The sequence below is a fragment of the Balaenoptera physalus genome (assembly GCF_965194825.1).
Source record: "Balaenoptera physalus genome assembly, chromosome: 5".
In the NCBI taxonomy this organism is placed as follows: domain Eukaryota; kingdom Metazoa; phylum Chordata; class Mammalia; order Artiodactyla; family Balaenopteridae; genus Balaenoptera; species Balaenoptera physalus.
The window spans coordinates 48980514-48993027 of NC_138884.1; the positions used below are offsets into that span (position 1 = coordinate 48980514).

Genomic DNA, 12514 nt, shown 5'->3' on the forward strand with positions numbered 1-12514 from the left:
GATTCATTCATTTATACTTCTATGTAATATTTGTGGGCCTAATATATGCTAGGCACTATTTTTGGTGGCAGGGCCTAGATTACAAAGATAATAACACTGTGTGTGGGAACTTAAGAGTTCTAGTAAGGTAGACAGACAAAAACAAAGAATTAAAATCTATGAAATCCAGATAAGTGATAAAGAATATTAAACAAAGGCTATGACAGCGGACATAGGGAAGAAAGGAAGATTCAAGACATGTTAAGGAGGCATAATACAGTAAGACTTAGCAGAAGGGGTGGTATTTTCAAGGATGACTTGAGGTTTCTAGATGGGATAACTGCTAGTGAGGGTGTCATTTACCAAGACAGGAAAATAGAAGGAGATACAGATTTTAAGAACAAATATTACAGTTTGAATTTTTTCAGGAGGATTATTCATATTAAGGTATCTAATATGCAGTTGAAAATATGAGGACAAAGCCTGGGACACAGACATATCAAAATTTTTTAACTTCAGAGTCCCTGAGGGTAAAAAGACCTAATGCTAAAAGAAATTGACATTTTCTCATGAAGAACAGGTTGAGTACAAAGACTAAACATAAGAGCTTGAAGAATACTAATTTTAAGGGGAAGATGGAAGAGAAAGCTGTTGAAAGAAATTGCAAGAGAGGTCAGAGAAATAGTGAAAGAACAAGGAATGCAGATAGTTTTAATCAGGAAGAAAACATCAATAGGATCAAATGCCACAAAATGGGCAAATAAAGTATCCACTAGGATTTTAAAGCACTTACTGTATTGATGCCTAACTCTGTGCTGATCATGATGAAGAATCCTAAGTAAGACAAAAAGCCTTACAATCAAACTGAGGAGCTAACATTCATATTCAATTAATATGTGAATGCCAACCACAGGGGAAGCAATATGTGCTATTATTTTATTTAGTCAGTTAAAAGACAAAGTCAGATGATAAAAAAGAGGTACATATATATATATACATACATACACAAATGCTTACATCCAGAGCAAAGAAAATTAAGTGAACTGAGATTTCTATTTTATGTTACTTATATCATTTAGGAAGATATTCATGAATGCCTTGAGTTTGAAGTTCTATTGTATAGTAACATAACATTATGGCATATTGGAGGGAATTAGGGAATTAGGATTATTAAATGGAGTGTATTAAGTCTTGAAGGTAAGTGATGAATAAAGTAATTAAAATGTTATTGTGTCTAGCACAGAGTGGCACATATGGTAGGCAGGTGCTCAATGAATATTCATTAGTTAAGCAGAATTCACAGCCAATGATAATCCCTACTAAAATATATTAAACAAGCATCCTGCATTCCTAGCAAAAGCTGTGATTTCTTGGCAAGTAGAGATGAATCCTTATTTTAGGAACTCTCTCCACTGTTTTCTATCTAAGTCTCTTTTGAAAGTGAAGGTGCCTTAAAATTTCACTGGTAAACAATATTCAAGATTTTATATAACCTGTTCTATTCTGTAATAATTTAAATTAGAAAAGAATTACCAGCTGGACCTTAAAACCCACCATTAAAATGAAGTTTGCTACTTTTAATAGGCACAAGAAGCAAAAAGAAAAAGACAGATACTGACCATAGTTTTGGAGTAGTTCCTCTTTGGTGGAGACAATCAGCGATCGGTCTTTTGCTGATAGAACTATGGCAAGGCACACATAATGCTGCTCAGAAGAATTCGCTCGGCGAACAATAGTAAGAAGTCTGACAGGGTGGTTATTTGGAGGAGAACTGAAATGTTCAATGCAAAACCAGCTGGAGTAGCTTAAGCCAGATGGAGGAGGGAAGAATCTTTCACCTAAAGTGAAAATAGAAAAATAACAATGAAAGAGTTTGTGTTGACTCAGATTTATATTTTAAAAAGATGCCAAGAAAAGCAAAATCTCTAAATAAAATATAATCTACTGTAAAAAAAAAAAAAAGAATCTCATAAGCAGAGAAAGTAATATTTACCGGAACCAATGCCACTGACCACGGCCCCATCGGTAAGACCTGTTGTGACGGCATTGTTTGTAGGGGCATTATGAGGGGCCAAACTGGGTAGGAACAGGCAGCTATTAAAGAAAAGAAAACGTACATGTTAGAGAGCAACTGTTTTCTTCTCTTATTACTATGTACTTACCACAGTGAAATAAACTACCATTATTTAAGGGTAACCAGAGATAAGAGATCATGGAATAAGTCTGGATGCCTAACAAAGTCCTTTCCTTCTTTCAATTGTGTGAGAATACCAAAAGATGTATTTAAAAAATCTCCATTTTTAAAAATTTAAATTAAAAAAAATCATACTATAATTTGCACGTGGTAAAATGCACCAAAGTATAACCTTGTTCAAGACATTGGAAATTTTTCATCACCACAGAAAAATTCCCCTGTGCCCCTTTCTAGTGAGTCACTCTCCTCTGTTACACTGTCCTGATTCGTTTTGCCCAGTCCCAAATATGTTTTAATTCATTGTTCGATACTAACCCACGACAATGTTCTTAAAATACAATTTATAGTTTTAGATCAATGTAGAAGAATCCCACAAACAACCAGTATAGACATAGGCTTTTTCTCTTAGCATTTATGTCCATTTTGAGGCTGACAGACTTGATAAATATACTCTTCTAGATTCACTATAGATTCTTTCTTTTAAATGATTAATATACTTTATTATAGAACTTTTTTAACTTATTTTTTACAAGCAGAGGAGAATCTCTCTCTCTTTTTGTTTTTGGCCATGTGGCTTATGGGATCTCAGTTCCCCAACCACGGATTGAACCTGGGCGAAGGCAGTGAAAGCCCGGAATCTTAACCACTAAGGCCACCAGGAAACTCCCTAGATTCTTTATTTGTTACTTCTGCTATTAAAGTTTTTTCTGCCACTTCAAAGTATTTATTCATTTAATGTGATAGTAACTGAATACTTATAATGTATAAAATACTAATACTTATAATGTATAAGATACTAAGTTAAGTAATTTGAGAGAAAAAAGGACAAAACCTAGCCAAAGAGCTTTTAATCTAATTGTAATTTGCATATTATCTGTAACTTATTGTACTAAATCAGAGGTTGACAAACATTTTCTATAGCGGGCCAGAGCATAAATATTTTATGCTTTGCAGACCAGATAGCCTCCATCATGACTTTGCAGTCTAGCATGAAAGCAGCCATAGATAATACATATACATAAATGAATGTGGCTATGTTACCATGAAACTTTATTTACAAAAAAAGAAAAAAAGAGAATTTACAAAAACAGATTTGGACCGTGCACCTTAGATTGCTGACTCCTATACCATATCAACTTATTTAGCATAATAAATAATTAAAAACAATTAAATCCACAAATCTTAACATGCTCAAGGAACTCAATCATTTGAAAATATATAGCATATACTAAATTTTAATCAAGTAGATTTAAAACCAAAGATCTATTTCTCAAAGGCAAGACTGAGGCATGAAATACAATAGCTTGGCTACCTGGCAAACTTCTTACCCAAACCCTTCAAGGGATGTGTCAAATTCAACAAAAGTCGGAGTAACTGATGACCCATGAAGTCTGATGTCATGTGGGGTTGTCATGGAGACCAGGCACTTCACCCTGGTCAGGGGTACAGTACTTCCTTCTGCAGATTTCACTAGGCTCTTGCTTATGCGGTAATGGTTATCTTCATGTAAGCTGAAGACATTATCAGAACCCAGACCTTCCATAGATGTGATCATACTACCTGTAAGTCAAAGAAAATCTCTTGGGAAAAATATCATATAGATTTCTAAAATAGTGACTTTAACAAGGCTGATTAATTTTAAATACTACTCTTCAGTTTCAATATATACAATAATTTTATTTTTAAACTCCAAAGCTATTATCCAGTTTTAATGTACTTTATGTTCACTTAAAAACTTACATAGCATATGTTTTTACTTTATATTTATTACTAAAGTAATAAACACATTGCAGAAATGTTGGAAACTACAGAGTGCAAGTAAAGATCAGATAGAAAAAGAATAAAAATCACCAATGACCCCTATCCAAGCCACTGCTACAGTAAAATTTAATTATAAGCTACACTTAATGATGTTTATAAAAACCAGACTATACTTTCATTTTACAAAGTAATTTATTATTTCTCTTTGAGAAGAAAACAAAATATTTGAGAAGTATTATCATGGAAAGAAACAGGTCATCTTTCTTATTAAAAAAAATCAGAGCTAAATAGCAGAAACTTGCTTCTCCCATTTTCTCCCCATTTTTAATTCTTCCCTTGTAGCTATTAAAATTAGACAAGTGATCACAAAAATACTTGAACTTAAAAATTCCTATATGCATGCAAATGGTAACGATTTTAAGAACAAAAAAATAAAATTTAAGCAAGCTGTTCTATTCTTTCAGGAATACGTTATAAATGTAATGGAGAAAATATTCCCTCTCAAGATAAACCACATGAATTTAATTATTTCCCTCTTAAGTGTGCTAAGCAGTCAGGCAACCATAAAAATATTTCAATATTCTTAGAGAAAGGAACTATTTTTTGTCAATTCTCAGCAACTGTGTAAAGTACAAAAACAACAACAACAACAAAAATATATACATGCAGGGGATGTATATTAATTGATAAGAAAAACTGAAATACTGTTTTCCAATAAAACTGTGTTGGAACTCAAAAGATCTTATCTTAGTGTTTCCAAAACACAGTATTCACTAATCACTGACAATAAATTGTAGGAGGAAATAGTAAGGTTGAAATAATGGTTGAAGGTTGTTTAATCTCTTTGATTCTCACCTGAAAAAAAAAAAAAGGTTGAACTAAATGATTACTATATGCTTGAAGAACAGGCATTTTACTCTTCTAGGTTCCATTCTTTCCTGCTTCACTAGTAAGGGTTATTTCAATCCATTAACACAAATGCCTTAACTATGGCTAACAACAAGACAAAATAAATTGTAAAGTTAAAACCCACCAAACTATAGAATTAACACTGGGAGGAAATCCAGGGCATCTGAGCTCTCTATTGAGAATACACTTTCCCCACGGCTCTTGAGTGGATGGAATCTGGTGCTCCTCCATGGTCTATGCCGGATGGGTAGGCAGTGCCTACATTCTAACACCCCCCTCTCCATCATCCTTGAATCAGCCTAATGCAAAAACTTCTCTTCCTTGGAGGTTCTGCATCAGCAATCCTATCACACACCTCTCTATGAAACTGCCATCTACTATTGCTGGCATTTCATTCTCATCTCTTCCCTGTACTAATTCTTGCCAGTGCACTGGGGGATCTCAAGGTCCACATGAACAACCTATCTAACACCTCCCTTCTATGATCACCTTTCCTCCAACGAGCTTTACCTCTACTTTACTCCAGAGCCAAATTCTGGGCACAGTCCTTTTCTCTGCTTGTCTCACCACTCCAATTTTGATTGCCATTACCCGACCTCATTCCTCAGTCCACCCATTCTTTTTCTCTCACTACATTTGCTTTTTAGCCTAGCCATTCTTCTCCAGCCCAGTGATCGATCCCTTTTCTCCCAGCCTATCACTAGCTGCTTGACTTTACTTCTTCCCCCATCTATCCTATACTTCTTGGTGTTTCTCTTCGACTACTTTTATTAGTATTTTAAATGTCCTGTCCTCCATGTCCTCCTGCACCAGCTGTCCTGCAAAGCCACAGCCTGTGAATAGCCCAGTCAACCACTCTAGTTCAGGCAGCAAAGGCTAATTGAGAAAGGTAAAGAAGTTACGGATCTTCTGAGAAAGAGGTATTCCCCCTTCCAAGCCAAGGGTTATCCTGCACATAGGTCTCACCTCCTCTGCATCTTGGTTGTATCACTGATTCCTTTGCCACCCCTATCTGCCCGCTTCTCCAGTCAAACAATGAGATCTTAGTTTTTCTATTTAAATAACAACAAATGAAAAACAACAACAACAAACCCTTCCCTTTCTTTTCTTTTACAGTCGAACTTCTTGAAATAATTTTCTCCCCCTACATGATTTTCATTTATAAGATAAACCAAAAAAAGGGAACTTCAAAGGTCAACTTACTTCTCATCTCTGGCTCATAACTCAGTGAACTTGGTTTGTGGACCCTATATTGTTTTAGCAGTTTTTTGTCCCAGGCACCACAATTTAATGGACTTGCCAAACGTAAAAACTCCCTAAAGAAGAGACAAAGCAAAGTTATTCCTTGATTGGGAACATCGCGTAATTCATAAACTAAACACACAAAAAATGTGACTTAATGAATTATCACAGACTAATTAAAAATACTAAAGCAATCTGAACAGTTATTATAATATACAATGCTAATTTTATGTTTCAATTCACCAAGCAGTGAAAAGAGCACCAAGTATTGTGAAAAGTTACAAAGGAAACCTGAGGAGCACGCTCTCCTGGAATGTGACGGGCAGAAATACAGCGAACTGTCAGGGGTGACAAAGACAGAAACCCTTTATATGCAGTCATTTACAGCATCACGTAAAGGGAAAACATTAAAAAAAGAATACTTCTCTGAAGTTTCAATTCCCTACAGCAGAAGAAACAAATATTTAAAGGTCAGGTACCCTTTGCCAGTTTTTCACATAGAGTGTGATACACAATTAGCTCATAATCTATGGCTTGTCAGCAGCTAGATGCCTGTACCATCAGGTGACCTTTGCATTTACCTAATTCATGCACTGTGAAAACTAAGCATGTCCCAATGGTTGGTTTCCACTGCTTCCTCTGTTTATCTAAGTAGGCGGTACAAGTTATTTAGTAAAACACAAGTATTAGGTATGAGATAGTCTCTTTTTCTCATTCAGTCTCTCTACTTTTAAAGTAGCAGATCATCAAAAAGGATCATGGGAAAATCTCCATGCTGTTTTCAAAACTTTAGGTCTCTGAATATATTCATAATGTGACAAAGTGAGTAGAGACTGTCTCATTCACCTTGGTATTACTAAGGCCTGGCACACTGCCCTGTACGATACTGTTTAACAAATGTTAACCACAGAGGTTTTTCTTAGCTTGGGGTCAGTTAAAAAATATAAATTACAAATAGAGTCCAACCATTTTTAAGAAAGTTCCAAAAATTTTATGAAAAAGGAGTACTTTAACAGCAGAAAAGAATTATTTTATTTATTAAAAAAATATATATATATTTATTTATTTACACTGGGCCTTAGTTGCGGCTGAAAGTGACAAGATACATGACAGTATTTTTTTAAGGAGAGACAAGATGATTTAAACATTAAATCTGTTTGGCTAGGTAATTTCAAGGAAAGTATTTTTTTTTAATGTTGTTTTATCCCTAAAACACAGAGCACTGTTTCTCTTATATTAAAAAAGGTTATTCAAATATACCTATTTCTCGAATGGCTAAACTGTGCAAGGTATATCCACACCACGGAATACAACTCAGCAATAGAAAGAAACAAACTCTTGATACATAACAATCTAGATGCATCTCAAAGGCACTACAACAAGTGAAAAAAGCTAATCACAAAAGGTCATATACTGTATGATTCAATTTACATAACATTTGCAAAGTGACAAAATTATGGAGATGGAGAACAGAGTGGTTTCTAGGGGTTAGAGATGGTGGGGGTTAGGGAAGCGGATATGACAATAAAGAGGGAGCACTGGGGAGATCTTTGTGACATCTTAATTGTGTGATGGTTACATCAATCTGACACAAGTGATTAATAATGGGGGAACTGTAGCATACATGGATACATCGTACCAATGTCCGTTTCTTGGTTTTGATACTGTACTGTAGTTACATAAGATGTAACCACTGGGGGAGACTGGATGATGGGGACACAGAATCTCTCTGATCTACCTTTACAACTTCCTCTGAATCTCTAATTATTTTAAAATTTAAAAAGTGTTTCTTAAAAGAGTTCGTACACATAAAATGTTCTTATCTATAAAGTAGATGCAAGTCATACAAATATAACATGACTTCATTTTTAAAGGGAAGTGAGAGTTTGCTGGATTCAAGCAGAAGAAATGACCAACGGACAAAAACATCCTGTTTACTAATAACTAGATTTATCTGTTTCTAAGTGCGATATTTTGGGCATTTTGCCCATTTTTGTGGTGTTTTGGTTTTGCCCACAGATAACTGAATATATGTTTATTAAAGCAAGAACTCTTTGACTATCAAGACTCTAGAAACGGCCATTACTAATGGTGGCTTATTTGAATGTGAAGAAGAGAACACACTGACCTCAGCACCATGGGCTCCAGAGCCTGAGAGGCTAATCGTTCAAACATCCGCTGGAGGGGCGGGTGCAGCGAGTGGTCCTCATCAGCCAGTGCAGCACTGCACCGCTGCAGCAGTCGCGCATGGAGACCAGCTTCACACATGACTTGCTGGTTTCTTTCTGTGTGCACCAGTGATTGTAAAATATTTGCCACGGCCAGTTGAAGGTCCAAAGCATGCTGGAGTTAACAAAGAAATTCATGCCACCGGGGCATTCTTAATAAGACAGGTGATAGTTCTCTCCTTTTAAGAGTTGAAGCACACCTTTTAATATGAGGTCCCTACATGCTTCAAATTACATTCAGATGAATTAAGTGGCTGACTTAGAGGGACACAGCAACTCCAGAACAGGGCTAGGGAAATATTTCTGGTCTTCATTCTGCTAGAAGCATACCTAGCTCGACTCCATTTTCTTTCAAGTCTTTCGTATTACATGACTATATGTAACTAATAATATTTTTATTCTTATAGAAATAGTGGGTATAAAGTAAATATTTTTCACGGTAAGTAAATAACCAGTTTAAAGAATGACCTATTGTTAACATTTGTGACACTTTAGGCCTTCGAAACCATACAACATTTTAAACAAAACTAGTCACCCAAACTCCTGAGTGTTACAAATGAAAATACATAAATAGCCTCAAAATGGTACCTTCAGTCATTTTTCTTCCTGTATTATTTATTAACAATTTCCACTGCTGAGCAGGATTTACAGGGAGAAAGAGAATTATTTTAGTACCAGCAGTAACTGCATTTTAACAAATGAGTTGTATTCTAAAACATACGTTATCTACTACTCATTAGGAAAGTTAAGACTCAAACACGAAAATCCTGTTTTTTTCCTTTACCTACTTCAGTATGTGACACAGAAAGGTTCCATGTCACCTTCTTGGTCCCACTCCCTTGCTCATGCAGTCACACCTTCCACTCATTAAAGACGGGAAGGAACCAATCTATCCAAGCTTACTTCTGGCTGTGTCACTGACCCAACAGAGGCCAGGAGGTCCAGCATAGAAAGCATGGCTCCAGGATGGATGATGACAGCATCAGAACTCTGGAGAGATGAAGTTGCCACATGTAGTTTCAGGTCAGCAACATTTTTAGGAGGGTAGACGGGGGGAGTTGAAACAGAATGATATGCATGCCTATGAAAAGAAAGAAGGGTAATTGGGTATTTAATTTCAATCACATTCTCTGTTCATTTTCTTCATCTTCTACTACCTTTCTCCACTGAGTAAAAAAAAGCCTTATAATTAAGGGTTGGGTTACAAAACACCTTAACGTTCGGAAATTAAAAAACAATGTATTATCAATTCTTGAGTCACATACAGACAACTTATCAAGTCTTTTAGGCTCTTATATGTTTTTACCACTTACTATTTGGATTGTTTCATTAAAGAATGGCACATGATAACTAGTTAACATTATTCTATGGTGTATTTGAAAGTTGCTAAAAGAGTAGATCCTAAAAGTTCTCATGACAAGGAAAAAAACCATTTCTTCCTTGAATCTATGTAAGATGATAGATGTTAAGTAAACCTACTGTGGTAATCATTTTGCAACACATGTAAGCCAAGTCATTATGATGTACACCTTAAACGTCATACAGCGCAGTATATCAATTATATCTCAGTAAAACCGAAAAAAAGAAAAACAAAAAGAATAACATACATGACAGAAGATATAAAGAATAGGTGAAATTACAGTGAGTCAAAGCTCTAAGAAAGATGATAGCTCTGATAATTTGTGATGAGCGTACAAGTTATATTAAGTGCCTCAGTGAGAGTGTTTTCTTTGAAATTTCCTATGTGTTTTTAACCTTTCCTTAAACCATGGGTAATATAATCAAGAACAAACAAGATCAAAGCGGCCTACGCTATAACTGGTTCAACTGAGTCAGAGTTGGCTCAGAATCCTGGCCACGTGTCAATAAATGTATTAAGAATCAAGGAGTTCTCCTTTAGCTTATCTGGAACAACATTCACGCTCTTTTGCATTATCCTCCCTACCACTGAGAATATTCACAATTTTTAAAAACTTGGGATATTTTACGTAACAAGCTTCCATGAGTTAGAAAGCCTAGCCATGCCCTGAATGCACAACATTTCTTCTCGTCAATGATCTCCACCATCTATTGCATACTCTTCTTCTGCAATTCATGAGTTTTGCACATTTTGTATCTTGGCACAAGGAAACAGATGCTTGTGGCTTCAGCCTATGGGAGCTCTTTGTTCCAATGAATTGGTTTCAGCATAATTTGTCTAATGCTGAGCTCTGTCACTGAGAGCAGCACAGTTTCAGCTCTCTGGCACAAGAGCAGCTTGGGAAACAGATGCTTTAAGTCACTGATTTAGTAGCAAAGAATTGGCACTGCCTTTTTTTTTTTTTTTTTTTTTAAGTACCATTCTCTTTTTAACAGAGATTCTAGGAAAGTACTCAGCTTCACTTAAAAAAAAGAAAAAAAACACATGTGCTCTACTGTTTAAAGTCAGCATATCCTCCACCTACTCATTTTTTTCACTCCCTGGTTTTTTTTTTTCTGTTTTTGTTCAGAAAGATTTAATTTCTAAACTTACTAGAATAGTTTTCTAACTGTTTATTAACAACAGGTATCCTCCTCCCATGTTTCTCCCTTTATTCTTTAAAATATTTTGACCTAACTAGAAAAACAAAAAGATTCCTAATTCCTCTATTGTGTAATAGGAACTCCAAACCATTAAGAAATTTCATAAAAATTGTTTTCATTACACATAAAAACTAACGCAATTTTGAGAAAAAACATCAATTCTAATTGTATATTCTAGTTACAGGCCTTCTGAAATTATTTCTTAGGTGCCTGATGTAATATAAATTTGAACTTAAATTATTGATATGTATAGCTAGGAAGAAGTCCTTTATGTCTTTGGAAACTGAACTCTACTAATATGTAACTATTATAGTAGTAAACTTTTAAATCTTATATAGAAAAATATTCTAATGTAGGAATTACATTATTCTTCTCAAACTAGAAAAATACTGCAAACATCGTAGAAATCTAAAACATGGTATTTATTAAGTAAAATTAGGTTGATTTTAACAGCCATTATATAACATTAACTCTTACTAAGTCACTTAGGTATTACCACAGGTATTACCACTTTTTACATTTAGAGACTGTGGTAAGCTTATTAAATTGGTAGCTACCAACCAAGACCTAACCATTTGTAAAGATAGGATAAAATGACATTGCAAAATTTAGTTAATTTTTATGTTGCAGTTACTTTTAAAGCTTAAAGAAATTGCTACTTAATATTTCAATCTAAATTCTTATATATACTTATCTACCTCTTTTGGGAATATATACTTAAATATTTAAATTCTGAATTTGCTTTGCCTTAATTATCAAGTGTGTATAGGCACTAAGTAATGGACCCCATGTTCGAACGATAACTAGTACTCGCCACCTTTTTTGCTATTGCAGATATATTCTGAGAGTCTTGGTTACTATTTTGTATTTTGTTTTCACCTCCTCTAACTGTGACTGAATATTGTTCAGCATAATTCTGTTCCATTATTCCTTCTGAATAATGAAAAAAAATTACGAGTTTTAGTTTCCCAAAATAAGGTTTCCTAGTTCTTTTTCCTCCAATTCTTCTAATAGAGAAGACTCTCCAAGATTTTACTTGCCAGACAAGTATCACAAGTTGAAATTTCCTTAGTACCTTAATCTCCACAAGCCATAAAACTAACACAATGTTGGGTTTTTCCTTTTGCAAACAAAACAAAACAAAACATGTTTTGCCACAAGAAAAAAGATGCCCATAAGCTGATGTAATTTGAGATGTTCTTGAGATATTCTAACTTCAAAAATTACTATACTGTGAAGTAAAAAAAGTTTTCTTTATTAGCTTATGATTCTTATCACTGAGCAAAATGTATGTAACCTGACCAGAATGGCAAGCTGAAAATGTCAACACTGATCTTATTATTAGCAGGAACAGCACTGGGAGCTTCCTTGGGGTAACATCAACTTGTAAGCCTCATTAGAATTCCCATGGATAAGATACACTCAACTACAACTGCTGATTCAGTGACAGTTTCCCCTTAGGTCAAAGACAGGACATCCTTACATGTAGCTGTGTTGCAAAAGATGAAAAAATGTTTTTGATCGAAGGCCTTAAATAACTATGATATGGAATAAAATGCTGTTTTCCCTCTGTCAAACTACTATTTAAATAAATAGTAGGTTCTGATAGATTTTTAAATATTTGTCCCCTTAATCTGTA

At 34.8% G+C, this 12514-nt stretch overlaps 1 protein-coding gene across 11 annotated transcripts in view; it reads right to left on the bottom strand.

Moving 5' to 3' along the window:
• The window catches only part of WDFY3 (WD repeat and FYVE domain containing 3), a 270532-nt gene that overhangs the window by 107433 nt on the left and 150585 nt on the right, over positions 1–12514 (bottom strand). For all 11 annotated transcript variants that reach the window (XR_014264054.1, XM_082463207.1, XM_082463215.1 and 8 more), the window contains 6 exons: positions 9217–9394; positions 8214–8428; positions 6047–6159; positions 3502–3733; positions 1973–2073; positions 1599–1817 (listed from right to left, as the gene is read on the bottom strand). Coding sequence is in view for 10 of the 11 variants with exons in the window: in XM_082463207.1 (XP_082319333.1) it covers positions 1599–1817; positions 1973–2073; positions 3502–3733; positions 6047–6159; positions 8214–8428; positions 9217–9394 (1058 nt within the window). In the remaining variant the exon portion in view is untranslated. The remainder of the gene's footprint in view (positions 1–1598; positions 1818–1972; positions 2074–3501; positions 3734–6046; positions 6160–8213; positions 8429–9216; positions 9395–12514) is intronic.